At 38.6% G+C, this 27,484-nt stretch overlaps 2 protein-coding genes across 6 annotated transcripts in view; one reads left to right on the top strand and one right to left on the bottom strand.

Moving 5' to 3' along the window:
- The window catches only part of RFC1 (replication factor C subunit 1), a 29,159-nt gene extending 15,857 nt beyond the window's left edge, over positions 1-13,302 (top strand). For both annotated transcript variants that reach the window (XM_039698945.1, XM_039698946.1), the window contains exons 10-25: positions 1,041-1,148; positions 1,651-1,830; positions 2,131-2,235; positions 3,207-3,603; positions 4,512-4,621; positions 5,961-6,075; positions 6,498-6,586; positions 7,608-7,745; positions 8,144-8,239; positions 8,402-8,500; positions 8,935-9,089; positions 9,209-9,326; positions 10,248-10,393; positions 10,820-11,033; positions 12,025-12,216; positions 12,765-13,302. In XM_039698945.1, the coding sequence (XP_039554879.1) occupies positions 1,041-1,148; positions 1,651-1,830; positions 2,131-2,235; positions 3,207-3,603; positions 4,512-4,621; positions 5,961-6,075; positions 6,498-6,586; positions 7,608-7,745; positions 8,144-8,239; positions 8,402-8,500; positions 8,935-9,089; positions 9,209-9,326; positions 10,248-10,393; positions 10,820-11,033; positions 12,025-12,216; positions 12,765-12,866 (2,364 nt within the window). In that variant the 3' untranslated portion in view covers positions 12,867-13,302. The remainder of the gene's footprint in view (positions 1-1,040; positions 1,149-1,650; positions 1,831-2,130; positions 2,236-3,206; positions 3,604-4,511; positions 4,622-5,960; positions 6,076-6,497; positions 6,587-7,607; positions 7,746-8,143; positions 8,240-8,401; positions 8,501-8,934; positions 9,090-9,208; positions 9,327-10,247; positions 10,394-10,819; positions 11,034-12,024; positions 12,217-12,764) is intronic.
- A 131-nt stretch (positions 13,303-13,433) lies between these two features.
- The window catches only part of WDR19 (WD repeat domain 19), a 39,509-nt gene continuing 25,458 nt past the window's right edge, over positions 13,434-27,484 (bottom strand). For 3 of the 4 annotated variants that reach the window (XM_039698943.1, XM_039698941.1, XM_039698944.1), the window contains 10 exons: positions 26,996-27,064; positions 26,563-26,640; positions 22,206-22,302; positions 20,022-20,146; positions 19,291-19,372; positions 18,551-18,701; positions 17,102-17,225; positions 15,301-15,377; positions 14,536-14,656; positions 13,434-13,849 (listed from right to left, as the gene is read on the bottom strand). In XM_039698943.1, the coding sequence (XP_039554877.1) occupies positions 14,542-14,656; positions 15,301-15,377; positions 17,102-17,225; positions 18,551-18,701; positions 19,291-19,372; positions 20,022-20,146; positions 22,206-22,302; positions 26,563-26,640; positions 26,996-27,064 (918 nt within the window). In that variant the 3' untranslated portion in view covers positions 13,434-13,849; positions 14,536-14,541. Of the gene's footprint in view, positions 14,657-15,300; positions 15,378-17,101; positions 17,226-18,550; positions 18,702-19,290; positions 19,373-20,021; positions 20,147-22,205; positions 22,303-26,562; positions 26,641-26,995; positions 27,065-27,484 lie in introns of all 4 variants that reach the window. The other variant, XM_039698942.1, reaches the window with a different exon arrangement.

Raw genomic sequence — 27,484 nt, forward strand, 5'->3', positions numbered from 1 at the left:
GGTGGAGTTTGCAGGAAAATAGTTTTCATTTATTATAGGTGTTACTGTTGTAACTTGGTACTTTGAATCTCCTGGGCAGCTTTTAAGGATTTGAATTCTGTTAAGACTGTAAGTTCCTTCTTTACAGCAGTTGTAAAATTGTGTGGGAAAAATTATCTGGCAAAGTGTAAATTAAACAGATGAAGGACCTGAGGTTCTCTAATGCCCATTACGGTGTGCAGGTACACTGCAAAATCAGTTCCGTGCTTTCTCTTGTTTAACTTCACTGGAAAACACAGAATGCAGGAGTTCTGACACTCACTTAGTGAGTAAAAACTTACTGATGTGAGCATGGTGACCTTGAGGATCTGTTCTGTGGTTAGAATGATGGGTGGCTTTGTTTAGGGATTTATATTTCTCTCCCACGTCTCCCATTTTTTCTTATTATTGATACGCTATGTAAGAATAGAATTTAAGGTTTTTATCTGATGCAGTAACTGTATTTGTTGAACACTGGCAGTTATTGGCAACATTAAAATGTACTTCTTAATCATACAGTATAAAGTACCCCATTTTGACAATTAAGTAGCAGTGGTAATTGGAAGGGAGAGCCTGCACCTCCTTTTGAGGTGGATTTTTAACAGTTGTTTACTGATTAAGAAGCTTAAGTGTCTCTTAACGTCTACTTCATAGTATTTCTACTTTTCTATAAGTGTAGATCACTAAATAGGATGTGAATTTAAAGTGACAATTTAAGAGTTAAATAAGCATGTACATGTGCAACAGAAAAATCTACAGAAACCTGCCAATAAAGAATGTGTACATATTTTTTAAACTCTCACATTTTTGAAATATTTTTAAAAGGAACCAGGAAAACACCTCAACACAAGCACTAAAAGCAGAGCAAGTTTCAGTATTGCATGTTAATAGATTATAAACAAGTGTTGGAACTTGCTTTTCCTTTGCTGCATGCAAATGTCCTGAACTGTGAAGCTTGGGTTTATTTTGCTGTTTTTATATCTGTAATATGTATATTAATTTTTTTTCCTCTCCTGACCCAGTCTATAAGTCCTGAGGACTCTGAAAAGAAGCGAAACAATTACCAAGCTTACCGAAGCTTCCTTAATCGCGAGGGTCCCAAAGCACTGGGCTCCAAAGAGATACCTCAAGTAAGTTTGGCTGCAGGAGTCTATATATGGAGTGTTTGTAGATCTACTGCTGTAAGTAGTTTAAAAAATATCAGCTGTTTAAAGAGTCGTATTTTTTTCCCAGTAGGAAGAATGTATTAGAAAAACCTAAATTGTAATGCAAAGCAGCGACTAAATATAAGGAAGTTTACTAAAGAATTTGTATTCAGAACTTAGTTTAGGAGGTCATGATCATTAAAAATAGTTACTGGTCTTAAAGTTGAAGATTATTGTCACTCATTTGATTCACATGCTATGCTTGAAACACAGAGTGCTACAAGTATGGTCAGGTAAACAGTGTGTGGAGTTTTGTTGGTAGCTATTCCCATTTGAGCTTTTAGAACTATTACTTAGGTATGATAGTCTTATTTGTGAAGTTTCATAGGGTACTTGATGTGGTAGAGGGTTAAAATAGCTGATGGTCAAGAGCTATTTGGAAGAAATGTATCAGTAATGGCATTTTCTGCAATGCTCTGGTTCTCAGGGAGCTGAGAACTGCTTGGAAGGCCTGACATTTGTAATTACGGGCGTTCTGGAGTGTATTGAGAGAGATGAGGCCAAGTCTCTGATTGAGCGATACGGAGGGAAGGTAACTGGCAACGTCAGCAAGAAGACAAATTACCTGGTGATGGGGCGGGACTGCGGCCAGTCCAAATGTGAGAAGGTGAGCGTGCTCCTGCCTGGCCAAAGGCAAGGTGGAACTGAATTGTTCCTCTCTTAACTGGTCATTTCAGTACTAACCATAAAGTGTATCTTTAAAATGAAGAGTTGCCCAGTGGTTTACAGCTTTGTTTTGCTTTTACTTCCATGCACACACACACACACACACACACAGAGATATCTATAGCTGTATCAACTCTTGTTGTGTTCCTAATCATAGTTTTTTACTAGAAAACCTTTTGAAATGAATTATGGAAATGCTAATGTAACTTGATTTCACATTTAATTCTTTCTTTTGCTCCAGGCATCAGCTTTAGGTACAAAAATTATTGATGAGGATGGTCTGTTTGATCTTATTCGAACTATGCCAGGCAAAAAGTCAAAATATGAGCTGGCAGCTGAAACAGAGGTATGCTTTTTGTGCTTTTGTTTGTTTTTAATTGAAAGGAGTTTGTCTTCTGTTCCAGTAACAGTAACACGACAAACATCAGTTTGACATTTCAGGTTAAAAGTGAAAATTTTTTGTTTGTGCTTAAGACAAATTACTTGTGAGCTAAAGGTAATTTTCCCCCTCTGACATTATTTTGCATTTTAGGTACCTGACAGAGCAGGTAATTGCATCTCCTTAGATGGTACCAGGTTGAAACAAGGAATATTCATTCATTCTTTGGAATAAGTAATTGTGACTGATACCATGTGGTACCCAAACAGGCCCAGAAATATGTAAACTATTTGTGTACATAACAGATCTTGTCCATGTTGTACTTGAACTAAGAATATTAAAGGCAATTTTTTTAGGCAATACCAAGAAAGAGGTAAAAAGTTTTTTGTGCACATTTAAATTTAGGTTGTAGTGGCTGATGGAATGTTATTAGCATCTCTGTTAGCTCTAACATGTATGTGGTACATTCATGACAAACATGACTTATTTATGCAAAGATACCATTAGTGTCCCCGGGAAAAGCAACTCTGAGCTTATTAGCTGATCAAAAACTTTTGAATTGTTTTGGGTTGAGCAACTTTTGCAAGTGTTGTTTTTCAAGAGCTTCCAGGGTGTCTGACCCATTTGTTCCAACCTTACAGTCATCAGCTCAGCACTGTAGGATTCCTCAGGCTTTGTGAATTAGGGGACTGCTTTTGGAATGATCAGAACACTTCCTGCCTCTTTTTAGTGGATTGTACTACAGAACCTGGTGACATTGTGTTTAGCTGTGCTTTATTTCTCAGAGAGTATTTTTGTATCTGGTCTTGAAGTTTTTTTCATCAATACATAAGCGCTGTCACTTTCTAAGCACTCCTGTAATTGTTTAAATAAATATGGTGTTTCTTTACTGTATTTTTAAAATTTTAATTTATTTTAATTTTTTTTATTTTCCTAAGGCAAAGAAAGTGGAGTCAAAACCCAAAAAGACACCACAGAAAGCTGAAACTGGGAAAAGGAATTTTAGCCCCTACAAAAGGGAAGCTAATAATAAAAAATGCAACTCTACTCCTGAAAAAGGAGAAACCATCAGATCTGTCAAGAAAGAAACCACTGCTGTTCGAAAACTTACGGACTTCAAACGTCAGACTGTAGAGGAGAAAGAAGCCCCAAAACCTAAGGGGAACTTGGTTTCTGAGGTTAATGAAGATGGCACAGAGAGACTGCTGTGGGTAGATAAATATAAGCCTGTATCTCTTAAAGCAATTATTGGACAGCAGGGCGAGCAAAGCTGTGCCAATAAACTGCTCCGATGGCTCAGAAACTGGCACAAGAACACCTTGGAAGGTGGACAAGGTGACTGGTCTGGTTAATTTTCTCTGTGTTCTTTCATGCTAATCATGCTCCTTGGTTCCCTGGACCACTGAGGGCCTGGGTGGTAGCAGAGCAACTCTAGAAATCAGGAATAAGGCTGCACTCAGATGTGTTTTTACCAGCAAGTGAGCCTGAGGGTTTTTTTGCAAAGTAGTTGTTCATTTACTACCCACATCAAAAAAGAGCAGAAAAATGTATCTTAAAAGATTTTTTTCCCCCAAGTCTGAGGTTTCATTTTTACAAAAATCCCTAAAATATCCTAGCTGTGATGTATCTAAAAATGGCCTTGCATTGAGCCTATTGATTTCTTCCTCAGTAAGAGGAAATAGGTTAGGCACAGCCAACAGTGAAGATACAGGATAAGAGCAGGTCTAAAGGGCTGCCTGTCATGTGTAGGGATGAATTGTCAAGGTCCTGTCTCTGGCAAGAACTGCATGTGTCAAGTAGACAGTTGGTAATCCTGTAGACAGACAGGTTTTTCTGTGTTTAAAAGAGGGATAAGTTTTAGTTCAGCCATAGTAGGTAGTGGGATTTTGTGTGTGGTGTGTTTGGGGTTTGGCTTAATTTGTTTGTGGTGGTGTGTGGGTTTAGTGATGCTTTTGGTTTTTTATGTGTATGATATGGTTGTGAGGAAATTGCTGAAATGGTTGTATTACATTAATAGCACTTCTTGGTATTTTTCAGTTCAAAATCACTGCAAGTCATAAACTGTAAGCTGGTTTCAGCTGCTTTTACCTGAGTAGTTAGGATGCAGCTGTGTATGCATCTTTGGATGTTCTTCTTGGTCCTTAAATGAGGAAAAATTCCAATGATACACGATATCTTGAGGAGCGTGCAGGTTGTTTTATAATTACATGCATAGGTAAAACCTGATTTTTATTTTTTCCCAGCAAAACCCAGTAAAACTGGAAGCAAAGATGATGGGACAGGCTTTAAAGCAGCATTACTTTCTGGTCCGCCTGGAGTTGGTAAAACTACTACAGCTGCTTTGGTTTGTAAGGTGAGTTCATAGTAATGGTTGTTCCCAACACTTTTTTGTTACATATTAATTCTGAATCTGGCTACAGCTACAGTGTGCAGGTGGGTATGCTCTGAATAACCAGGGTCTGCTCTCAGCCAGGTTGTACCTGCTCAGAACAGGGTTACAGGTGAGAATATGTGGCTGTTCAGAGACCTTTATCAGGTCTGAGATGAGAAGATACCAATGGGTGTCTGCATTTCTTTCTGTTACATTGAGAGGAAACATCACAGTATGTTGAATAATTGGAAATGGTTTTCCAAAATTGTAAGCATTCAGCACTGGTTCTGCAAGTTGGAGAATATTTGCACTTAGTGGGAGTCAGATTCTGGCAAGCTTTTTGAAAGCCTAAGGTCATGGTTTTTATATATCTAACAGAGAGATATTTCCCAGATTTCTTCTAAATTGAAATGCCACTTCAGGATGAGAGAAGTTGACAGGGTTATGTGTCCATTTCTAAATCTGAATTTAGAAATCTGTTGTATAGAGTAGCTCTTAATCCTTTTCCCCCCCTTCCTCCACTCCATGTCTTTGAGCTCTGTGCCAACAAGGTGATTCCACAGCTACAACTAGACTAGAAAAGGTGAATGTGCTGTCTTGGGCTCACTTTTTTTTCCTCAGAGTATGGTCTTTTTTGTTTCTGGTTTCCAACCTGGCTTGCTCTCAGCTGCCTCAGGACTCTACAGAGCATTTCTCTGCTCCAGAGGAAATGCCAGCAAAATAGATCAATGCTGTGTGTGCTTAGTGCTGTGTTCTGGCTGCCTCTGGCAGGAGAGTTTGCTGATAAAGGAGCAGCTGGGTTAAGTTGTGTCAGGGGCTGACAGAAGTGTTAGTGCTGCTGGGGGAGTCATGTGTTTCCTATTGGTTAAATAGTTAAAAGCTTCTCTTTCCTGCAGCTTTCAGAGCCATGTGGTATGTTTCTTTGTTATGCAGCTGGAAATACCATGGAGCTTAGCCAGCCTTGGCTCACAGCTCTGTTTCTATCCCTGCTGGCAGTTCTGTTAATCTTCCAAAATTTAATATGTGTCACTGACTCCAGTGCTTCCGCATCCCCCTCAATTAAAACAAAACGAGAACCAACCAAACAAAAAAAAAATCCCAACAACCAGCCAACCAAAAAACCAATTCAAAAAACACAACAAAAAAAAAACCCTACTACAAAACAAAAAATAATCTCTTTTGGGCCTGTCTGTTCCACACATAGTTATAAGTTTTTTGAATTGCTAGAGAAAAGGAGTATAAGGGGAGAAACTAATTAATGCTATGTGATTTTTCACTGATCTGTGTTCTCACTTTTTATGTGTTTGTGTGTTTGGACCAGGAGCTGGGGTATAGCTACGTGGAGCTGAACGCCAGCGACACTCGCAGCAAGAACAGCCTGAAGGAAGTAGTTGCTGAGTCACTTAACAACACCAGCATCAAAGACTTCTGTTCTGGTGCGTCTGTTGTTTGAAGGAGATTTTTGTTCTATCAAGTTCCTTATTACTCAACAATGTTAGGAATTTACCTTGCTTGTCAGGTGGAGGCACCCGGCTCCCATCCAATACAGATGGGTTCATGTAGTAAGCTGTTACATTTCTTCTTCAATTTAGAATTAAATCCTACTACTTGTAGAATGAGTTGTTAATCTGCACAAACTACTCAAGAACTCTGCAGTTGCTCCTCTGTTCCATGGGACTTGTTTCTAAGAAAATGACATGAGGTTATAGTCTGGTCTGTGAACACAGATTCATGTGATCAAGTGGCAGAGCCACCACCTCAGTAGGCTAGCACAGTGTTGTCTTACTTAGCATTGGGTAAAACTCTGAGCAAGACTCCTTTATTCTCATCTCATTTTCTTATCCATGTTCATTTTCAGGTGCATCTTCATCAGTTAGCGGGAAACATGTGTTGATCATGGATGAAGTGGATGGTATGGCAGGCAATGAAGACAGAGGAGGGATTCAGGTGAAGCCACTGTAGTTCCTGGCTAATGCCATTGCCAAGAGTGTGTGCCATTTATAGCACAAGATAGTCAAGCCACTCTGTCCTCAACCCATGGTCCATAAACAAACTCTCTGCAGAATAGTCTGATGAGTTTTAGAAGCCTGTTTTTGTGTAAGAATTGTGCCTTGGTAGATGGGAGAAAAAAAGATACTTGTGTAGAAGAAGCCTGCAGTGATGAACATGAGTGTGTGCAGTTTGGAACAGGTACATTTATGCTAAGGTCTCTCTACGGTGACATCTCCCTGCAGTGGGAGGTTCATAGTCTGGCTGGGACTGTTGCTCTTTTGCATAGGCAGTCACACTGAGTAACAAATGTGTGGCATAGGCAGCAGCATCCTTTGTTCTCTTTAGTAGCTCCACTTTTAGCTTCTGAGGATTTCCTATAGTCACATGCAGTACTTTCATGGTAAAGGGCATGCAGGTTTTTAGCTTAGATGCAGGTATTTTTATTGTAGGAATGAAACTGAACTGAATTGCACCTTCATTAGAGCTAGCAAAGTTTGTTCTGGTAAGCCTAAAAGTGATGAAGCCTCTTGGAGCAGGGATGAGCTGATCTTTTTACTTTCTGCTTTTTCATTCTTTGTGGCAGGGTGCAGCCAGAAAGTTGTGTGTGCCCTCTGGGTATAAGCCAGGTCAAAGTGGCCTTTGGAGAAATGAGTCTAGTTCTGTAGGTGGACAGCTGTACTCTGGGCTATTGGTCTCCATTGCTTCTTGAAGACAGTTCCAAACATAACTGCTGGAAGTAGACAATGGAAGTGGGCAGGCAGCAGATCTCTTGCAGCTGAATGGAACAGGAAGTGAAAAATGTGGGCAGGAGGCTAGGTTTGCACTGTGTAGAAATGTGATTACAGCAGGAGTGTTATGGACTTGGCACCTGTCAAGGATCTGATTTAAGGCAGGGACTAATGCTGCTTGGTATGACATGCTAATTGTTGTCATTATCCAGGTTATCTGATGGAATTGTAACGTGTTTCCATTACAGGAGCTGATTGCTTTGATCCGACACACGAAGGTGCCCATCATCTGTATGTGCAACGACCGCAACCACCCCAAAATGCGCTCCTTGGTCCACTACTGTTTGGATCTTCGTTTTCAGAGGCCTCGTCTAGAACAGATCAAAGTAAGTAGGCTCTGGCTTTATGGACTGCACTGAATTGCCATCAGTAACTTCAGTTTTTATATGGCACAGTTTATTCAGAGTTGGATACACCACTTAAATGATCATCTCAGTGAGTAACTGCTTTTCAGAATGAATTGTCTGAGTTTCTCTTCCCAAAGCCTTTTGGATTTTAGATGTCTGTCTTAAGAATATATCCAAAATGTGTCTTTATAAACAAACATGCTCTTTTTTACACCAATGGTAAATGATGGCTTATGATTATGAGAGAAATTTGAGCTATGCGTGCTTTAAAAATTTAGGAAAATACACAGTGCTCTTTCATAGATGTGTCAGTATGTTCTGCTGGGGGAAGAATTCATAGGAATTCTCTAGTGACAGTTTCTCAATTGTGATTACAGGGTGCCATGATGTCTATTGCATTTAAAGAAGGTTTAAAAATTCCCCCACCTGCTATGCAAGAGATAATCCTGGCAGCAAATCAGGACATCAGACAGGTCAGTATCCATTCAGCATCAGTGACTATTCAGATAGCAGATTATGTGCATTGAATTCAAAGTATTTGAGCAGTATTTTTATGTATAAAGATCAGGCTGCTACTGCTGGAGTCTTCCATTTAAATTCTATTATCCTACCAAATCGTAAATTTTGTTCTTTAGGTTTTACATAATCTTAATATGTGGTGTGCAAAAGACAAATCACTGACTTATGATGAGGCTAAAACAGATGCCAGCAGAGCCAAAAAGGACATCAAACTGGTAAGTGTCAAATGCAGATTGGCTTTTACTGTCATATTCTGATACAATCACTTGGCTTTATAAGCATCTTCTGAACTGAAGCACTGAATAAAGCCTAGGTGCCAAGAGCTATCACATTTGCCACAAATAGTTGAGTGTATCCAGGACTGAATATAAATTTTGATATACTCATCTCTTACATAAGATATAATTATGAAGCTCATATTTCCCATCCTTTGTTCTCTGTTTAGGAGATTATTATCAAGATTCTCTTGATATCAAAAATAAATTACAGTTCTTAAAACTGGTAAAGTTCTAGGGCAGAAATACTGAATGAGGAGCTTGTACTGATGAGTGAAGATACTTCTGGATACTGATTTTGTTGATACTGTGCTGTGTCTCACTTTCTGTGTTGACCTTCTAGCTGCTGACTTCTGGAAATGTCATTTATTTAGGGCCCTTTCGATGTTGTCCGGAAGGTTTTCGCTGCTGGAGAGGAGGCTGCCCGTATGTCTCTTATAGACAAATCAGATCTTTTCTTCCATGATTATTCACTAGCACCTCTCTTTGTCCAAGAGAACTATGTGCATGTGAAACCAGCTGCTGCTGGGTGAGTTACTCCAAACCCCCTAAACTGACATAGGCTTTTGTGTCAGGGGGTGAAAAGTAGACTAAAACCTATCTGGATATTTCTGCTTTGTAGTAAAGTCAGGTTCATTTTTTTTCCAGAGGTAATTTAAAAAAGCACTTGGTGCTCTTGAGTAGAGCAGCTGATAGTATATGTGATGGTGATATAGTGGACAGACAGATTCGTAGCAAGCAGAGCTGGAATCTTCTTCCAACACAGGTGAGCACTTAACGCTCATTTTTTGTTCTTTAAAGGGGGGTGTCCAGTGTTAAAGGTGGATCTGTGGTGTTTCAGTTGGTGTTTCAATATAGTTGTATGATCTGTACAGTTTGTACTTCATGTAGTATTTTCTTGCACCGGTGATCAGAACAGTTTCCCATATCCATATTGTTGAGCCCATGCTGCAACATGAAATGAAGTCTTCTGAAATTTGGAAAAGTTAGACTGTCAAAAAGCATAGAAGCACATGGTGTGTATCACTTGTGCTGTTACAAGCCTGCTCTGTCCTTCCTTTCCCCAGGGTAGGATTTCTCTCAAAGCATAGAGGACTGAAGCTTGGTCACTGTACTTCTTTTAATGCTCACTGAAACACTGACAAGACTTGTGCTGAAAGGATCATGACTGGCATTAGAGAATGCATTGTAGGTGAAATTGGGAGGCACCTCTGGATGTCATCTAGTTCAGTACAGGTCCAAAGAGCTGTATGCTTAGGAACATAGCTGACTTGATGTAGATTCAGTGTTCTTTGGAGAGGTCTCCTTCACCATGTCTGTGTGTTGGAGATCACTTGTTTGTGTGAAGTCAGCTATTTGACTGCACTCTAAACTGGACATGAGAAAATGCCATGTTTTGGCTCTTTGGGTTTTTTTTGGTTTTTATCTTTTGAGTTTTGAAACCCAGATAACTTCACAGGTATTTTAGAACATGTTAATAGGGTAGTACAAGGGGTGAAGGTGTAACCTTAGAGGGATTGACCAGAAATAAGCAATTGAGAGAGTTCTCTTAAAATAAGCTGTTTCCACTGTGGCCCTGTGTTGACTACCCCTCTTCCCTGGGGACAGTGAAGTGCAGGGCAGTGTGTCATGGTGTCCATGAGACTTTCAGTGTGATTTGAGTTTGGCATATGTGTTACTTTTTCAGGCTATTTATGCAAGTGTCCTCCCAGGGGAGCTGATGAGGGGTTACATGTCCCAGTTTCCTGTCTTTCCCAGCTGGCTGGGGAAATTTTCATCCACAGGCAAACACGATCGTATCATTCAAGAACTGGCAATGCACATGAGTCTCAGGTAGTACTGACATTCCTCTGATAATGCTCTTTCTTGTGCAGTTCATTACCTACCATCAATTCCTTGCTGTGCTTGGTGCAAACAAGTGACACATTCATGTGTTCTGTGAATGTGTTTCTGTGTTATTGGTGACACTTCTCAGTGCTTAATTTGTACAAGTCAATCACAAGTACCTTGCATTTTTCTTTTTTCCCCTGGAAAGATGTGTTTCCCCAGACTGTTTGGTGTTCAAATACCTTGCATTGGTTATTCCCCAGTGCAGGTATGGCAAAAGGAATGGCACAATACAACTTTCAGTTTGCTCTTGAGGCAGCTGATTGTTGATTTGCTGAGGGCCTCCTTACCTATTTGCTCTTGTCTTTAGAAGTCAGTGGTGCTGGTTGGACAGATTTACTTACTCAATACTTTATTTTCAATTTGACAAAGAACTCAGTCATGCAAGAGGACAGTAAATATGGAATATTTGTCGTATTTGCGGGATGCACTTGTCCAGCCCTTGAAAGACTTTGGAACAGATGGTGTACAACAAGCTATAACATTTATGGACTCTTACTGCTTGATGAAAGAAGATGTTGAAAATATCATGGAAATAAGCACGTGGGGAGGCAAACCCAGTCCTTTTTCAAAGTTGGATCCCAAGGTAAAATTCACCAGTGATTTTTTTTTTTTGTGTATCTTTAAATCTTAAAAAAGAGATCCTAGAATAATTTCTATGATATGGATGTGCTTTGGAAAGGCTGAGGTTGGTGGACCAGCTTAACCATAATTGACAGTAGGCTTTGTGAATCAGCTGTCAAACACACCACTAAGTTCAGGGCTAAGTCCTAAAAGATACTTAGACTGTGCTTCACTCAGGAGTCTTACTCTTTCTGTTCCTGGTGTAAAGGATTACTAGGAGTCAGTTGTGTCTTGAGTATAGAAGCAGAACACAGGAAGGACAGGGAAAGCTGGTACTTTTCTGCAAGGAAGCTCTGGCTGCAAGGTCTGTGTCCTTCAGGCACAGCCCTGCCTGTCTTACCATCCTGCAAAGGAGGAGGGACACACAGCTGCCTGTGTTACAGAGCAGGCACTGCCCTCAGAGGCTGCCTGGCAGCTTACACCTTTCCCAGTCCTGTTAGACAGAACTGCCAGACCTGGGGTGCTCCATGTGCTGCTCGTCCAGCATCCAGCTACTGCACTCCAGTGGTTGGGCTCCTCACATGGGAGCAAGGTCAGCTTAAGCTCAAATTGCCTTTACAAACTAGGCAGATGTGATCTGAAACAGATCAGGTGCTCATGGAAAGAGAAGAAGCTGCTGGTAACTAAACCTACACGACTATCAGGTGTTTTCCCCTAGTCTGAATGTGCTGCTTAGTCTGGCAAGTGCACAGTGCTGCTGAAAGGGGCTCTGCTGTGACTGTGCTGAAATTATTGTAAGCCTCAGCAAGAAGCATCTGAAGATACACACTTTATTGAGGATTATGTGGAACTTGTTTAGAATGAGTCTTCACCATACAGCTTTTAAATACTTTCTGTGTCCTTTCGAGAGAGTGTTGTCTTCTGTGTATGATGTGGAATCTCTCAGTAAATTGCTAACAGTCTACAGTTCCTAAACTGATGCTCAGTTTCCTTCCTTCCTCCCACCCTGCCAGGTCAAAGCAGCTTTTACACGTGCCTACAACAAAGAGGCACATCTGACTCCATATTCACTTAGTGCTGTCAAGGCATCTAAAAGGCAGTCGGGATCTGCAGCGACCTTAGATCTGAGTGAAGACTTGACTGTGGAAGAGATCCAGTCTGATGAGGATGAGCAGGATTCTGTTGACAGTGATGCAATGATTAAGGTGATTTAATTTCCTCAGTATTAAACAACCTTAATGAGGTGTTGGGGCTTTTTTGTTTGTTTTTAGTTACCTTTCTGTGATTTTTAACATCATCTTAATGAATTAAGAAAAAAATAGTTGTAAGTATTTAATAAATAATCTCAACTTCTAAAATTTTAACTGGAGGTAGTGTGGAAAAGTCTAAGTTACTTCCATCCATTGTCTTATGTTGGACCAAAGTGAGACATCATTCTAAATCAAAAATTCTGTATCCAGTTCCAAAACTTAATAATATTTTAAGTGTTGATGAGGATGGTGCCAATGGCAAGGAGCCACCACAGGCCTGTGCCTGTGGTTCCTACAGATGACAATTCTAGTAATACCTTTGTAGGTATCACCAAATGGGGACCCTTAAGACTCAATATGGTAATCTGTACTCTCCATGGCATTTAGAAACTTCACAGCTGAAGGGGGAGGGAAAGAGGTGGCTTTTTCCTTAACACTGACTGCATTTTGACTTAAACTTTTGTCAGCTGGATTTTAAACTGTCTGTGTATTTCTGTTTGTAGCAAAAAAAGGTAAAGTCTTCCAAGCTGCCAAAAAGAGAGAAAAATGAAGAAACAACAAAAAAAGAAGGGAAAAGAAAAGAGAAAACCAGACATTTAGAGTAAAACCTTCCTTTGGACACAGCTTTGCGTATCTGACTTCTGCCAGGAACATGAAACAGATCCATTGCTGCTGCTGGGAAAGTAGAACCAGTGTGTTGAAAATGCTCCTCTTATAGAGGTGCTGTAGCTCTTGTGCTCCCACCCTGCTGTGCTTACTCCTGACATGGTCTATGTTACAAGCTATAACTCTCCTTGTGCAACAGACACCAGGTGCGTGAACATGCTGAAAATGTCATGCTTAGTAACCTGGCATTTCTGCTGAGTCTTCCTAGGACTTCACTGCTTTTTTTTTTTAATACAAATCCTCTGACATTTTGGGGTGAAGTCTTGTAAATAGTACATGATGCAAAAACCCCATACGTAAATGGCTTATTTGTACATTATAGAAATTAAGCAGTATATAAAATTACAATAAAATGTTTCACATGACTCTTTTAAAGCTTTGGTTAAGTTCATGGAGTGTTCTGTCTTGTCTCCCTCCTTTATTCTACAGTTTTGTCCTTCCTTTATGTACATGATGTAGCATTCCTCTTTTCCACAACTTCCCTTTTGTTGAGGTAGAGACACAGAAAAGCAGTGAGTGATTTACTTCCACAACTTGAGTAGTCCATACTTGCATAAGTTGTATCTTTAATCAAAACCAGAAAGGAATATTTAAAGAGTAAAAAATGTTTAATCGAAAAGATTCATAACAGTTCAGAACTGATACTGAAAAAGAAAACAGTAGGGAGGTGGTTTTTCTTCCTGTTACTCCCATTACAAATAAGCCCCATGGTTTGTCTTTGGTGCAGATGAAATGCAGATTTTGTTTGTAATAATTAGCAGTTTTATTACTACAATAAACCAAAGTACAAAATTTATCAAAAGCTAAATAGTTACAGATATCACAAAATAGAAGTAACATGGCTGTTATTAGGCCTGGGGAAGAGTTGTGTGATGTAGTGATAAGAGCTTCCCTTGCTGCTTGCCAGCCAACACAAGCAGTTCTGAAAATAAACAGAGGTGGTTAATTATATTCTGTGATAGCAGATCAGGAAAAATAAAATAATCTAAAAATTCCCCAAAAGAACTTGAGTGCATTACTGTGACCTACAGCTGAGTTTTCACATAAGGTATTTGCAATAGTAAATTGCAATTATTGAAATTATTAACATGATTGAGGAACAGTGTTAATTTTCAGTTACCATTTCTTAAAAAAAGAAACCTAAGTCCTGGATCTAAGTCTTTGTTATAGACAGGGCCATGCTCTCATTCTTAGAAGGATGAGTATTTCAGGTCAATACTTGTTGCTGTTATCCTGGGATAGATTCTGTTAAATAGGCAAGTTAAGATCAGGTAACCTGCAGTTTAGATTTGCTCCTTCCAGTTAGTACCCCCCTTGCCCTCTCTGCTGTTCCCCCCACACTTAAACCTGTGTTGGAAGAGCTGGAGAAGTTTGGATGATGCTGAGATTTTCACACTGTTCTGTGTGCTACTCAAGCACACCTGGTGTTCAGGAACATGTTCCAAACCACAACAGCTTGTGGATGTTAAAGTAGTCATAGGGGTAAACTGAGTTAAAGCACAATTTAACATTCAGGCTAATTGCAGTAGCAAAACCTCACTAGGAAGAAACTCCAGAACTGCCTAGAATGAACCCTGTTAAGGAAGAAGTACAGACTGTGGGCCATACCTGAATTTACTGGTCCTCATCCTCTAGTTTGAGGTACTCTGTGCAGTCATTTATTTTCTTAAGATCAGCAATGTTAATCCTTTCAGAACACATGGGACACACATTTTCAGTCTGTAGCAGGCTGTTTTAAAGGAAGGGTAACTGGTCAACAGCAAATTCTAACATTTTCCAAAGGAAGTTGGGCCTGAGGTGCAATGTCTAGACCAGAGTTCTGACCAGTGCCTATAACAAGTGCAGGACAGAGCAGTGGCTGCTTCTGTCTACGTTTTCAACATTTGAGAGCCACACCAGGAAGGCAGCTGTTTGCATTTAAACATATAACAATGGTTTGTGACATTGGAACAGAGCTATCCCATCCCCTTGTCATGTGTGATTATCAGGGACAGCACATTATTGCTTAGTCTGTACCCAATTCTATATGCATTTTGTTTGTTTGGTGATTGCTGGTGTGTGTGCCTGTGTTCCTGCCCTGCCCCATATCAGGCTTCTTCCTGGACAGAGCTGAGAACTTACACAAGCTCACCATCCATGTTCATTACTGTTCCTGTTGGAGCTCTACATTACTGGCCCAATTCTTTTATCATATCTTATCATTTTGGTCAACTTTGAAGCAATGCGCTGTGTCTTAAGGTGCAACTACCAAGTAAGGGAAATTCCTCTTCCACCCAGCCCAGCTGTTATATGTTTTTAGTACCAAATGATCCATTAGCTGCTAAAATATGAATAACTAATGGAATACTGCAATAGAAAAAAATCCCAGCTTACCTTTTGAATTCTGAGTAGAGGGCAGGAAAGTCACAGTGCGGGCAAACAGTCCAGTCATCGCGCACCATGTGCCGACCCTGCACACAGAAACTGCAGGTAACTGGGGGGCAAGTGCTGCCCAGCCACAGAGCACTTACTTTTGCACCTGTTATTATGAGAAAGTCTCAGCAACTGAGTTCTAAGATCTTGAATTAAAAGCCCCATATATGCATTACTGTAGCTTGATTACTGTCTAAATTCTGTAACTAGAAAAGGAGCTCTCACAGATGCAGTGTTACCACTGGCATTCCTCTTAAAAATGGAAATCTAGGCATATACTGAATTACAGTGTTTAAAATTCTTCTCATTTGGCAATTCTAGAATGCTATCTGTAGATCTGTATCCAGAGCTGTACCTAAATCTGCTGGCATTTTTGGTGTTGTATATGACATACCAAAAATGCCCCCAAAGCCACAGCACCTGAGCCCAGTAGGTCACATCCAGCACTCATCTGTGAGCCTGCCTGGCCTTTGCCTCTTTATTTTCTCTTTTTTGCTACAGTTTACTAGTTTACTTTTGATACAAGAAATTTGTATGTATCTTTTTAATACTATAAAAACTCAGCAGCACCTTGAACTATATGGAGAGATTTATGCCCTAATATGATATACAACAGCAGACTGTTTTGACACTGACTCTCATTAGATATTTGAAAATGCCACAGTCCTAATGTCTACAAACACTGTGACATAAACTGTGACCAAGATGGAGCCTAAATAAATATTGTGTAACACACATTAACATGTACATTGTGTTTGGCTCATAAAGTTATATTTAAAACCCTTTGTTTTCCTAAAGATATTACTTCTAAAGTATACCTGTCATCTTATTCTGCTAAACCAATACAGCAAAAAGACCCCCACATAATGGATATTAATTTTTTTTGTGAGACTTAATTCTTTAGTTTTAATAAAGAATGTTAACTCAAACATTTGTTTCCTGTTCAAGTAAGTTCTCTTTTTTTGACCCTGCAATTTTAGTATGACAATTCATGTGATGCCAGTAACAATTGTGTTAGTTATACAGTAGCTGTACAGTAACATCCATCAGGAATGTATGGATGTTACTGTACAGCTTTTTTTTTACCTTTTCAGTACACTCTAAAGAAACAAAAAAGATTAGAACTTCTCATTTCTGTAGGGATGAGTAATGTAAGAAATGCTGAGGTCACTGCCTGAAGTGGGCATTGGATTGGGTGTGCTTAAAAATTGCCCCAAACAGCTTTTTGAAGTTTTGTTGGTTTTTTTGGTTCAGGTGGTCGGTTTGTTTTTTTAATTTTTTTACATTTTAAGTCTTGGAACTTAGGGGAGGTGAGCTGTGTCCTCCACAAGCTCCTCTACATGTTAAAGGGAAGAGGGACTTCTGTTAGTTCTCTGAGCACTAGAGCCCCTGGGCAATGGCTGAGCTGGGAAGGCATCAGCAGTACTGGTCTATGTTCTCCCAAGTGCTCCAACTGCACCCAGTGTGTGTGCTGGGGATTCCTGGTGCTGCACCTGCTTTCTCAGGAAGCTCAAGTCTCCCAGAATGACTTCATGAATTTACTGGCACCCTCAAGTGCCTGCTACTTGTAGGTGGCAAGTGAGGACACTTATGATAGTCAAAGACAAAAAGAAATTTGGCAACAGATGAGAAAGCCCCATAAATGCATAGAAAGATCTAGCTTGGATCCACTAGCAAACTGAAGTTCAAATGAACTTCTTTTTAGAAGGGAAGGCAGCTTTGCCTTTACTGTCACAGTGCAGGAAGCACAGCAGGCACTCACAGTTGCAATGCAGTATGGAAGGTTGTTTTTACAGCTGGGACACAGAAGTTCACACTCTGGGAGTTGGAAAGCACAGTAGGGACAGGCTGTTGTTGGCTCTTCTGTCTCAGTTGTGTCCCGACGTCTAAAACACAGATACAGCTGTGAATAAAACCCTCAAGCTGATTGAACTTAACAAAGCTGTTTTACAATGCCTTTGATATTTAGTAAGTATTTTTCCTTTGAGTTACTTGCATAGCTTCCAGCTGCTATTTTACATTTTATTAGCTCCTTCCTTTTAACTATCACCCGAGCTTCATCACAATTATGTCAACTCAGAAATAATAGGTAATTTTCCATTTAATTAGAAGCACCACCACCTTTTAAAAGGTGCAACTAATCCTAATACTTTATAAGATTTCAAAACTCAGGGTCTGTAGGTACTGACTATAAAGCTATGGTTTCTTTGTTTTAGAGTTTTTCTGTGACAGGACCACAAAGAATGGGAGTACCAAAAAAACTGGCTTGCTGGTAGGATTATACAGCTTCTAACTGCCTCCAAAAAGGCAGAAGAGTTGGTAAGAAGAGTTTCAGAGGAACACCATATAAACCAGTTTCCATAAAAAAACTATGTAAGCTGAGACTCTTCAGGTCCTGAAAAGATAGATAACTGATGGAAGGGAAATAAATTAAACATGGAGATCTTTAAAATCATAAATGACACAGAAAAGAGTAGATCTCTCCCAAGAGGAAAACTACGAGGCCTGAAACTAGCTAGAGACCAGCCTAGACACAATGGAACTTGTAGCAATCAACTGTCATCAAATATTTACAAGAGTTTAAGCACAGAGATTGGATAAGCTCATGGAGAGCTTACAGACTTCACAAATAAATACCTAAAGCACCAGTATGAGCTCAGCAAGTCCCTGAGCCTTGGTTAGGGACTAGTAGAATAAATGACTAAAGTGTTACGTATGCTTGCCCTGCTCTTCTACAATTGCCTGTGCTTCCTCCTCTGGCACAAAATACTGACTAGGTTCAAAACAAAACGTCAGATAAGGAAGAAAATGTCAGGAATTCATATATTTTATTTGCCCTCCCATTCTTTTTTATCTTAGCCATTTATCATCTGAATCCCAGAAGAGCATAATGCTGCTGCTGTAGTAGCCAACAGTTTGGCTGTGGATTCTCAACTAGAAACCAACTAAACCTGTGCGGCTGCACTTGTGTCTGTAGAGAGAAGATGGAAAACACTATTGCTGGTTAGGAAGCATTTTAAATGCACGTTGCATTTAAGGCTTATCACATTTAAAGGAAGTCTTTAAATCTCAGAGAAGGGTGGAAAATGGTTCTTAGCCTTTCAACTATAAGACAATGAAATAATGTGAAAACAGTCTACAGGCTTTATGAGCAAGAACATCATTGTAAATAAAGCCTTGAAATTATGTGCATTTGATTAACATCACTCACCTGACCATTGTTTCAATTTTCTTTTTGTATTTTGGATCTATTTTACTCCGATATTCAGGTCTCATCAACATAGCAGCAAAACTGAAGGCTGAGTTTTTCAACCCTGCTCGGTGACACTCAATCACAGTTGAAGTCAAGATCGGCACAATATCTGTAATAGAATGAAACAATGATGTCAAATATTTATTTACCAATAATAATGTTTAAAACCTTTAAGCTAATACAGTTTGAAAAGTACTGATGGAAAAGACTATTTTCTTTCAACAGTTGCACAATTTGGGGCATTCCTGGAACCATATATAAGAAAACCATGGTTTCAACTCTCACTGGCTCACACTCCTGAAACTCAACATGGCAGTAGGAATGTTCTGATTTTAACAATTTCTCCCAAATCTTGTCGGCACTCTTTAAAGCCTATAAAAAAAATTATTTAAAAATAATTTGAAGAATTTTTTTTTTAAATTTTCAATTAAAATTTGGTGATGAACTCCCAGAACCAGTTACTGACTGGTTTGCTGACACTGTATGTGGTTGAGACTGCTCAGTACTGCAGTAAAATGAGGACAGATTAAAGTGCTGGTGAGGATCCCATCCTGGAGGCTGTGTATGGAAGAGCTGCCTGGAGGAGGGTGCAGAGCTCTGTTGTTGCCCACAGGATCACAGGGGGGATGAACCTTGTAATGCAGTGCTGATTACTGAGCTGCCCTGCAGAGCACAGCTCCTCTGCTGTCAGCACTTACGAGATGGGAACTTGCTGATGTTGTTGGCTACGCGTATGAGCATCCGCGCTCCCTTCATGTGATCACCACGTTTCACGTGAATCTGCAACGCAGCAAACAAACCACATTTACTGCAGCCCTTGGAAAGTCATTCCTGCAGCCTGGCACTCATTCATCCTGCTGGGAGCTGCATGCCAACAGCTCCTTCATCAAACTGAGCAGAGCTGGACTAGAGAGACCAGAGACCTCAGCATGGCTCTTGTCCAGTCTTTCTGGCCTTCAGCCCACCACCTGCAGCTCTTGCCTCACTGCTGGTGGAGAGGGAGGCCAAAGCTGGCTGTAGGAATGGATATCCTGATGGGCTGGCCTGGGTTAAAGAACAGAAATCATTTGAGCCCCTGCTTAATTTCATTTACAGAAAAACAGTGATGTACTTATGGATAATAACCTCAAATACAACAACAACAGTAATAAATAGTTGTAGCATAGTATTTGTAAGCATGAATGCAAAAGAAAAACAGGAAGCCATATGTAATTTTCAATTATTCAGTATTTTAAAAAAGAATATGCCACTCAAAGAGGCAGAAACAACTATGGATTGTCCTCCTGAAGCTTGCTGTTAGCATGTACTTGGATTCTGTGATACAATCTATACAACAATATAATTTATTGACACAGAACATGCATACATACCATTCAATAAATCAGACACTGTGCAACTTACACGTAAATTCAATTTCTCACTTCCTTACCTTCACTAAAATATAGCTGTGTAGAATCATAAGGTTTGTAGCCATCTCAGAAGAAATTTTAATCTTCTGGGTCTTTAACTCTGAGTACATACTGAAAAGCACATCACGTGCATTTCGATAGTTCCCTTAAGAAAACAAAAAACAACAATTAACAAAAATTTAATTTTTTATAACAATATCTTTACTAATGAAATATAGGGAAGATTAAGTTATGCTGATCATTTGAATAAAACCATTGCATGACAATTTCCTTGGAAAGCCACAAGCAGTTGTTTGTCACAGTATCCTAAACAATATCAGCCAGGAAGTTAAAAAAAATTACACTAGGAGAAGTAATCTAAACAGTAGCAAAACACGTATGATGGCAATTTAATATAATGAACTTTAAAAGAGGAAGATGTTTTTAGAGCATTTAAGAAGTTTTTTGTTGTTATTCTTCAATGTCAGATATTCAAAAGCTACTTTTTAAATGTTAATTTAGTATACTTGATCATTTGCTTTGGAAACTCCTTGCCTCTGCAACCGAACCCAAAACCTGTCAAAGGATAGTTAAAGTTTGAATGTTTCTTCACTAGGTTATAGTGTTTCAAGGTTACAGTGGAGGATTGTCCTGAAACCACAGGATTTCATTAAATTATCAATATAGCTGAAATCACATAGTGTTTTGAAATTAGTCTACTCTTGGTTTTTTTTCTTGTTTTGTTTTGAGGTTATTTTGCTGATTGTTTTGGGATTTTTTGTATTATTACAAGATGAGAAAGTCATACTCTTTGCAGCTGGAGGCATTTAAAGGAAATTCTAGTTATTTCAGCAAACGTTCTCCTCTGCCTCCCTGTACTTGTCTATCAGCAGATGTTTTCACTCTGCAGAGCAATTTGTAATGTTTTGTTATACACTACAATTGAATCAAACTGTGAAATTTGTGTGAGACAGCTAAATATCCCTTCAGAATTAGTTGCTGGAAAACAACATTATTCTTTTATATTCTATTACTGACTCTCAGTATAATACACACATATACAAAGTATAAAATCACATGATTACATAAAAACAACTTCAAGGAAAACTGCACTTAAAATGGCATTCCCAAAGAAAAACACCAAGCAGTATGACTTAAGTATTATTATTAGATGGATTTTTAATGAAAGAACAAATTATATTGGTGCAAATTTCACAATCAAGCTCACTGAAATCTGCTGAAGGAGGAGGGTGCTGATGTAAAACTGCCTCTCCAGAAGAAACAGTTACTGCAAGATTGGTGCTTTTAATGAGACACACATTGTGCTTCTTATTACACTGTTGGAGAACACATTTATACTACTAGGGAATATGTAATACATGATGGGATACTGCATTTTAGATACAAGTTTTCAGATTCAGAGATGCTAATAAATATTTAAACCCCTGAGCCTTTGCATTTCCTGCTTATATAATTAGCACAAATACATTATTCACTTCTATGATGGATTGGGAGATTTGCTTGCCAAGGGTTTCAGAGGTTTTTTCCACTCCTTAGCCCAATGCTGAGGAGCAGCCAAGGAGCAGCCCATAAATGTTAATTTCCCTGGGTTATTCCCGAGACTGCTATTTTTCCTTTATAGATTTTTCTTTTACATAATTGAAATGAAAAGCAAGCAGTGTTATGGTAGGGTTGTTGCCATGGCTACAGAGGAGCGTGAATAATGGAGGTGGCAGCTATTTTGCTTCTAGCCCTCTCCTTATTTTTTTCTATTTCTAACTTTAGCAACCCATGACAGAGGAAAACCAAGCTTAAACTAAGCATATGTCTGTTCCTTCAATAGAAATCGACTCCTCTGCCCATTTTCCACTGATAAAAGATCAGTACCAAGCCAGAAACCATATGCAGAAATGGCAATTCTATGACCTGTGATAGACAGAAAGGTAAAGTCACAGGCTCTCTTAATCACTATGTTTACTTGAATGTAATAAAGAACACAGATATTTTCCAGAAGTTTATTTTTTTCCCCAATATTTAATATACAGGTGCTAGTCCACAGGTTTTCCCCAAGTCTACTTTCAAATTCAAAACTGAACTTGAATATAATTAAAAGCACCAGTACATGTGTTCTCTAAGCAGAATCCTACACAAAACAAAGCACCCTACATAGGGTACCTAAGGAGGCAGCATGAGAGATGCCATCACATCAGAGAAAACAGACTTACCTGAACACTGCTCCTCCCTGGCAATTATTATGGCAGTTCTGGCAGCATCTCGGTGCTGCTTCAGGGCCATGTACAAGCGGAACAGGTACTTGGCATCCTGAATGAAATCATGCAAAAGCCATTAATAGTGACCAAATTCATACTGCTGTGTTCCCTTTCCTGACCTGCTCATCCCACCACCACATTCTCCAAAGAAAGCAGACAAGCTTGCTTCATGAAGAGCTCCAGCTATGCCACAGCCTCCTGCAGGGCTGGCTGTTGCCCAGGCACAGAGCACCCATGCCAAGGGCCCGAGGCAGTCCTGGCAGGTGCTGGCCAAGTCCTGGCAGGAGGGATGCACAAAGCCAAGACCACTATGCACATGGAGAGTTGTACAGGGACAAAGCAAACAACTCCAGCTGTGTGGGCATTTATGGTGTCAGAAAAGAACCCAGGGACTCCTTTTAGAAATAGAAGTCTTGCCAGAAATGCTTAAATTGCGTTACGGATCTAGATGCAGACATTGCTTGGTGTGGATGCAGATGACAAAATCTGGCCCCCAATGAATGTATTGTTCTGGGACCAGATGGTGGATGTCCAAGAGAGCTAAAATATTGAAAATTAGGGGACAACCAGCTAATAAGGTGCATAACATTTATAATTTGCTGTATCAGGAACGTTTGATAATTATATAACTCAAGAATGGCAAACGTAAATTAGTGAAATAATTTAAAAACAAAACTAAAAACCAGGACAGCAATATTGTAGAAAACAAACATGAGTTCTATTTTTGTAAGTGTACTCAAATGTCTGGACGACTAGTTAAAAAAAACTACCAATAAGAGAAAGAAGAATTGGTCTTTGATAACAAATCAGAGTTGGTTTGGTTTTGAGACAATTTGGATTGAGAAAATCCTCAAGAGGTAATTCCTAAAAATACAAAATAAAATACAGGAATAGAATAAGTAAATATTCAAAATATTCTATTTATTGCTATTAAAGAAGTATAAAAAATAAAAAGCAAAATAAAAATCACCATGCTTATGCTGCAAAGGAAATAATAAATGTAAAAACATTGGGCGAGTGTCACTATTTTATATCATTAGCAGTGATTTCTAAAATGGTGTCAACAAAAAATAAAGTCTGTACATGATAATCTTATAACTGGTAAATTGAGATTAAATTAAGCTAAATATTGTATATAATGGTATGGTTCCAAATTAAATGTACAAATGAAAAAAAAAACCCACTGGCAACTTTATGGAGTGCAAAAAAATTCAAACCAGCCAATTCTGCAATATTGGTATTACATCCAAACATTTAACATGTGTATTCTATATTAAAATGGTATAAAAATTACTACAACAATAATTGTATTAATCAATGTTGTATTATTTTCTGGAATACTGTTTGGGCTTTGTATGTAAGTCTCAGATACAGAAAAAGAAGCAGAAATTCATGGGAACAGAAATATTAAAGATATACAGATATTTCCTTGTAGAGAAGATGACTGCTAAAATTGCACTTAAGAAGCAAAGAAAAAAAATCACAGAAATAAAAGCAAGAGGGAAAGAATCACACACAGAAAGAAAAGAGAAGACAAAATCTTCTTTCTAACTTGGAATAGAAGGAAAAACTTTAGGTGACCAAAAGTAATTACTGTAAAATTAATGATGGAGCAGAATATTAAGTAACACATGATCAAAAGGCTGACCATCCTAAGAATTGTGACTTAAGAACAATGAAATAGTTATCTGGATAATAAAGTAACTGCAACTACTTATATAAACAGAAATTATTTATCCACTGTAAACTGCCTTTAAAAGAAAAATTGCTATTCCCTTAGTGGGGTAAACCAAAAATCAGTAAAAATAGTGGGTTGTGACATAATTCTTCCCAACTTCTGACATCATCCAATGGCCACAGATGGCCATTCCACTGCTGATTAGCAGAAAGCAGCACTATGTCCCCATCCAGGCTGCTTCTCCCCTTTCCTCTGCTGCAGGAAAAGACCCTGTCCTAGCATGGACCAGTGGTCTTTTATGGTATTTGCCATGTTCCTAATTATATTTGACTTAAATAATATATTTTAAATACTTATCCCCCCCCCCCCCCCCCAAAAAAAAAAAAGAGAAAATGGAAAATGGTCAAAGCAATTCAAGAAACATTAGTCCCATGTTTTACTTTCATACTCCTACCTTTAAAATCAGTAAGTTAAAAAGCAGAAAATACAGGAAAGAATTTTCTAATACAATACATTTCCTAAGGTCTTTGGAAAATTTATTATTGCAATCTGATTTAATATTAGATATTCAAAATTTTAGTTTAATTTTTCTTTTTAAATGTACTCAGAAAATATGCACACAGAAAGCAGCAGAACCTTGCTAGTTATTGTTCCCTGAAGGAGCACACATCACAAATTCAGAATATATGTTCAAATTAACAAACACAATAGTTGGCATAATCAGACATCTAAGAAATAGTTTATAGTCAGACATAGCGTAGCAAAATTTTGGTAAGCATAATAATTTTGATAATATGACACTTCATTGAAATGCCACACAACTGTTGGCTGTGAAAGATTTAAAGCAATCAGCCTGCTGTCAGTGATTATCTGGTCTGAAGATCAATGCTTGAAATGATGAGCAAGTTTCTGCTGCATGGCTACTATTAAATTCACTCTTACTTTCAGCTTTACAAAAATGCCACAACATAGAAGCTTCTATTTTCTAAAAACAATAATATCTTGCTTGATAAATTCAAGAACAGTCTCCATAGCATAATGAAGATAATGATTGTTTTTAAAGCAAATATGTATGATTGGATAAAGTAAAATTTTGTTACTCACTGAGAGAGACTATGGTAGATTGGAATAAAGCATTCAGAAGAACAAGAGAGAGCTTTTAAAGAAGGAAAACAAAGCTCTGCACTGAAGTTCAAAACAATGTTAAATATAGCAATAATGGCATTCAAAAAATTCCTAAATCTTTTCTAAAATCTTAGAATGTCCTCACTATGGAGATCATACTGTAGCTCACTTCCCTTACCCAGTCCCATGGACTCCTTTGAATGAGGCAGCTAGACTGCTGTTCTGAGGAAAGAGACTGGAAGCTACAGTTTCTCTCCACCCAACTTCCAGCATGAATATGAAATTAGTCTTGCTAACACTGATACTGCATAGATTTTTCATCCAGTGCTTCCAACAGCTTAATTCTCTTTGGGTTCTTGCAGTTGAATTATTTTTGTTTTGCCATGTTTTGCTTCTCTCATAATTTTACTGAAGTTCACATTTCATATTAAAGGTAAAGTAAGAGGTAAATAATAAAGCGATAGAAGTTTGGTTTGGTTCTCATTTTTTTACCTTTTACAAAACCAAAGTTTGCTTGGCCATCAAATGCTCAATGTCTTTAAAAGTCTAAAATCTCAAACCCTTAATCCATACAGGGAGGAAAGAGACAGTTTCCAACTTCCTAACAGAATTGTAAACCACAGCTGTATTATTAGGGGTGAAATCAACTTAGTACACCAGGCCCCTATCATCCATAATTACCAAACCTTATTGCCCTCAGCAAGGCATAATTTATTCTTCCATATATATCATATTGCACCTGACTGTATTTACCATGACTTTGTATGAAACCCTAAATTCCTTGACTAAGCAATTGATAGCAGACTGCAGCACCCTCACCTGAGATCTGGCTTTCCCTATTTAGCCCACATTCCAGGTCTGCTGTAACAGGTAGTAAAACTTCAAGTGGTTCAGCCACTTAATTCCATGAACTCAAGCCCAAATACGACTGAATGTACAACAAGCTCTATTATCATCAATACCATTCAGAAATCAAAAAGGAGTTGCTGATTTCTAAAACCTGTCTGCAACATTTTATGCCTTACACTGATGTTGAACACAAGAACTATCGTAGCCTGGTCAACCTTGGGGTTTTCACCTGCATCTCCTACTTTGTACCTTACTTTCTTCCACTACAAAAGTCAGATCAACTCTGCTCCTGCAAGAAGAGATCAGTGCTGTAGCTTGTCTAGAGACATACACATGTTGACTGTCCAGCTGGGAAAGGCAACAGCCAGCTGGCAAACTGGCAACAACAAACAGCTTTGTCTCTTACCTCCTCTGTCCAACTACCTGCTTTCATAAAGATGACTGAAGAAAAATTATTCTATCTAAGATAGTTGCTTCCTTTCTTATATTTCTGAATCTGGAGTTACTGGATGAATGCTTATGGAATGATCACACAAGTCTTGCTCCTTAACGAAAGCTAAAGCACAGTCTGTGCCTACCAAGAATTTTAGGAGAAAGTAAGCTCAAAATATCTTGTAGCACAGAAATGTGAAACAATAGCAGTGAAAAAAAATACAATACCTGGGGCATGCCATCCCCCTCTCCCATAAGATAGTCAATCAGCTGATTTGTTAGGGCTTCATCTTTTGCCCGTCCCACCTATTAAAAAAAGACACAAGAAATTATGATATGAAAGAAGAGAAAAATAACTTACTTATAAGTAGTCTTTTGATAAAGCACTCAAACTTGATAGATTCAGAACATGATTTTTTTAGTTCTTTATGTTCAAACCAGATGATTCTTTGGTTCATCAGCTTTGACATGCAGCAGTTTGTATTTATTTTCTAATGTGTTGAGATTTTTAGACATGTTTAGATATCTTCTTTATGATACAGTTTTCCTTCTGTTTGCAATCTAACTAAACACACTCAAACACACTGGGAAAATGTCATAGTACTGAAGGTAAAGTTCTTAAAAAAGATGAAGAATATTTTGTTTTAACAAAGTTGCTTACTGTTTCAATTGCCATTTCCATAGCCAAGTTATCTTCTGTGCTTGGACTTTGCAAGAAGTGCCTCAATGCCTAAAATGATACAGAAGAAAAGTTAAAATTGAGATACACGAAACTAATTTTTTCTAATTTTTATCAGGTTCTCTCTCTCTGTGTTTTGATAAGACAAGTGGCAAGAATGCTTATCTCAACTACAGAGGTAGCAGCTGCTCTTACAGATACTCATGCAAGAAATAACTGAGACTTCGCCAGATTCTGGTGTACACCTTCACTGCCTTGAAAGATGTTCACAGCAATATGATGAGAACAAATTAATGATTAATGTAATTAATGCCACAATGTGATTAATAACATAATATTTTTAATGTCATGGAGCCCTCCATTGCACAGTTGAAGGAGCTGCCATCTACAATGGCCATAATTTGCAAAAATCAATCATATTTTTTGATATGTATTTTCAGTACGCAAAAGTCAAACATTTAACAAGCATCA

Source organism: Passer montanus, unplaced genomic scaffold (assembly GCF_014805655.1).
Source record: "Passer montanus isolate IOZ18808 unplaced genomic scaffold, ASM1480565v1 scaffold13, whole genome shotgun sequence".
In the NCBI taxonomy this organism is placed as follows: Eukaryota; Metazoa; Chordata; class Aves; order Passeriformes; family Passeridae; genus Passer; species Passer montanus.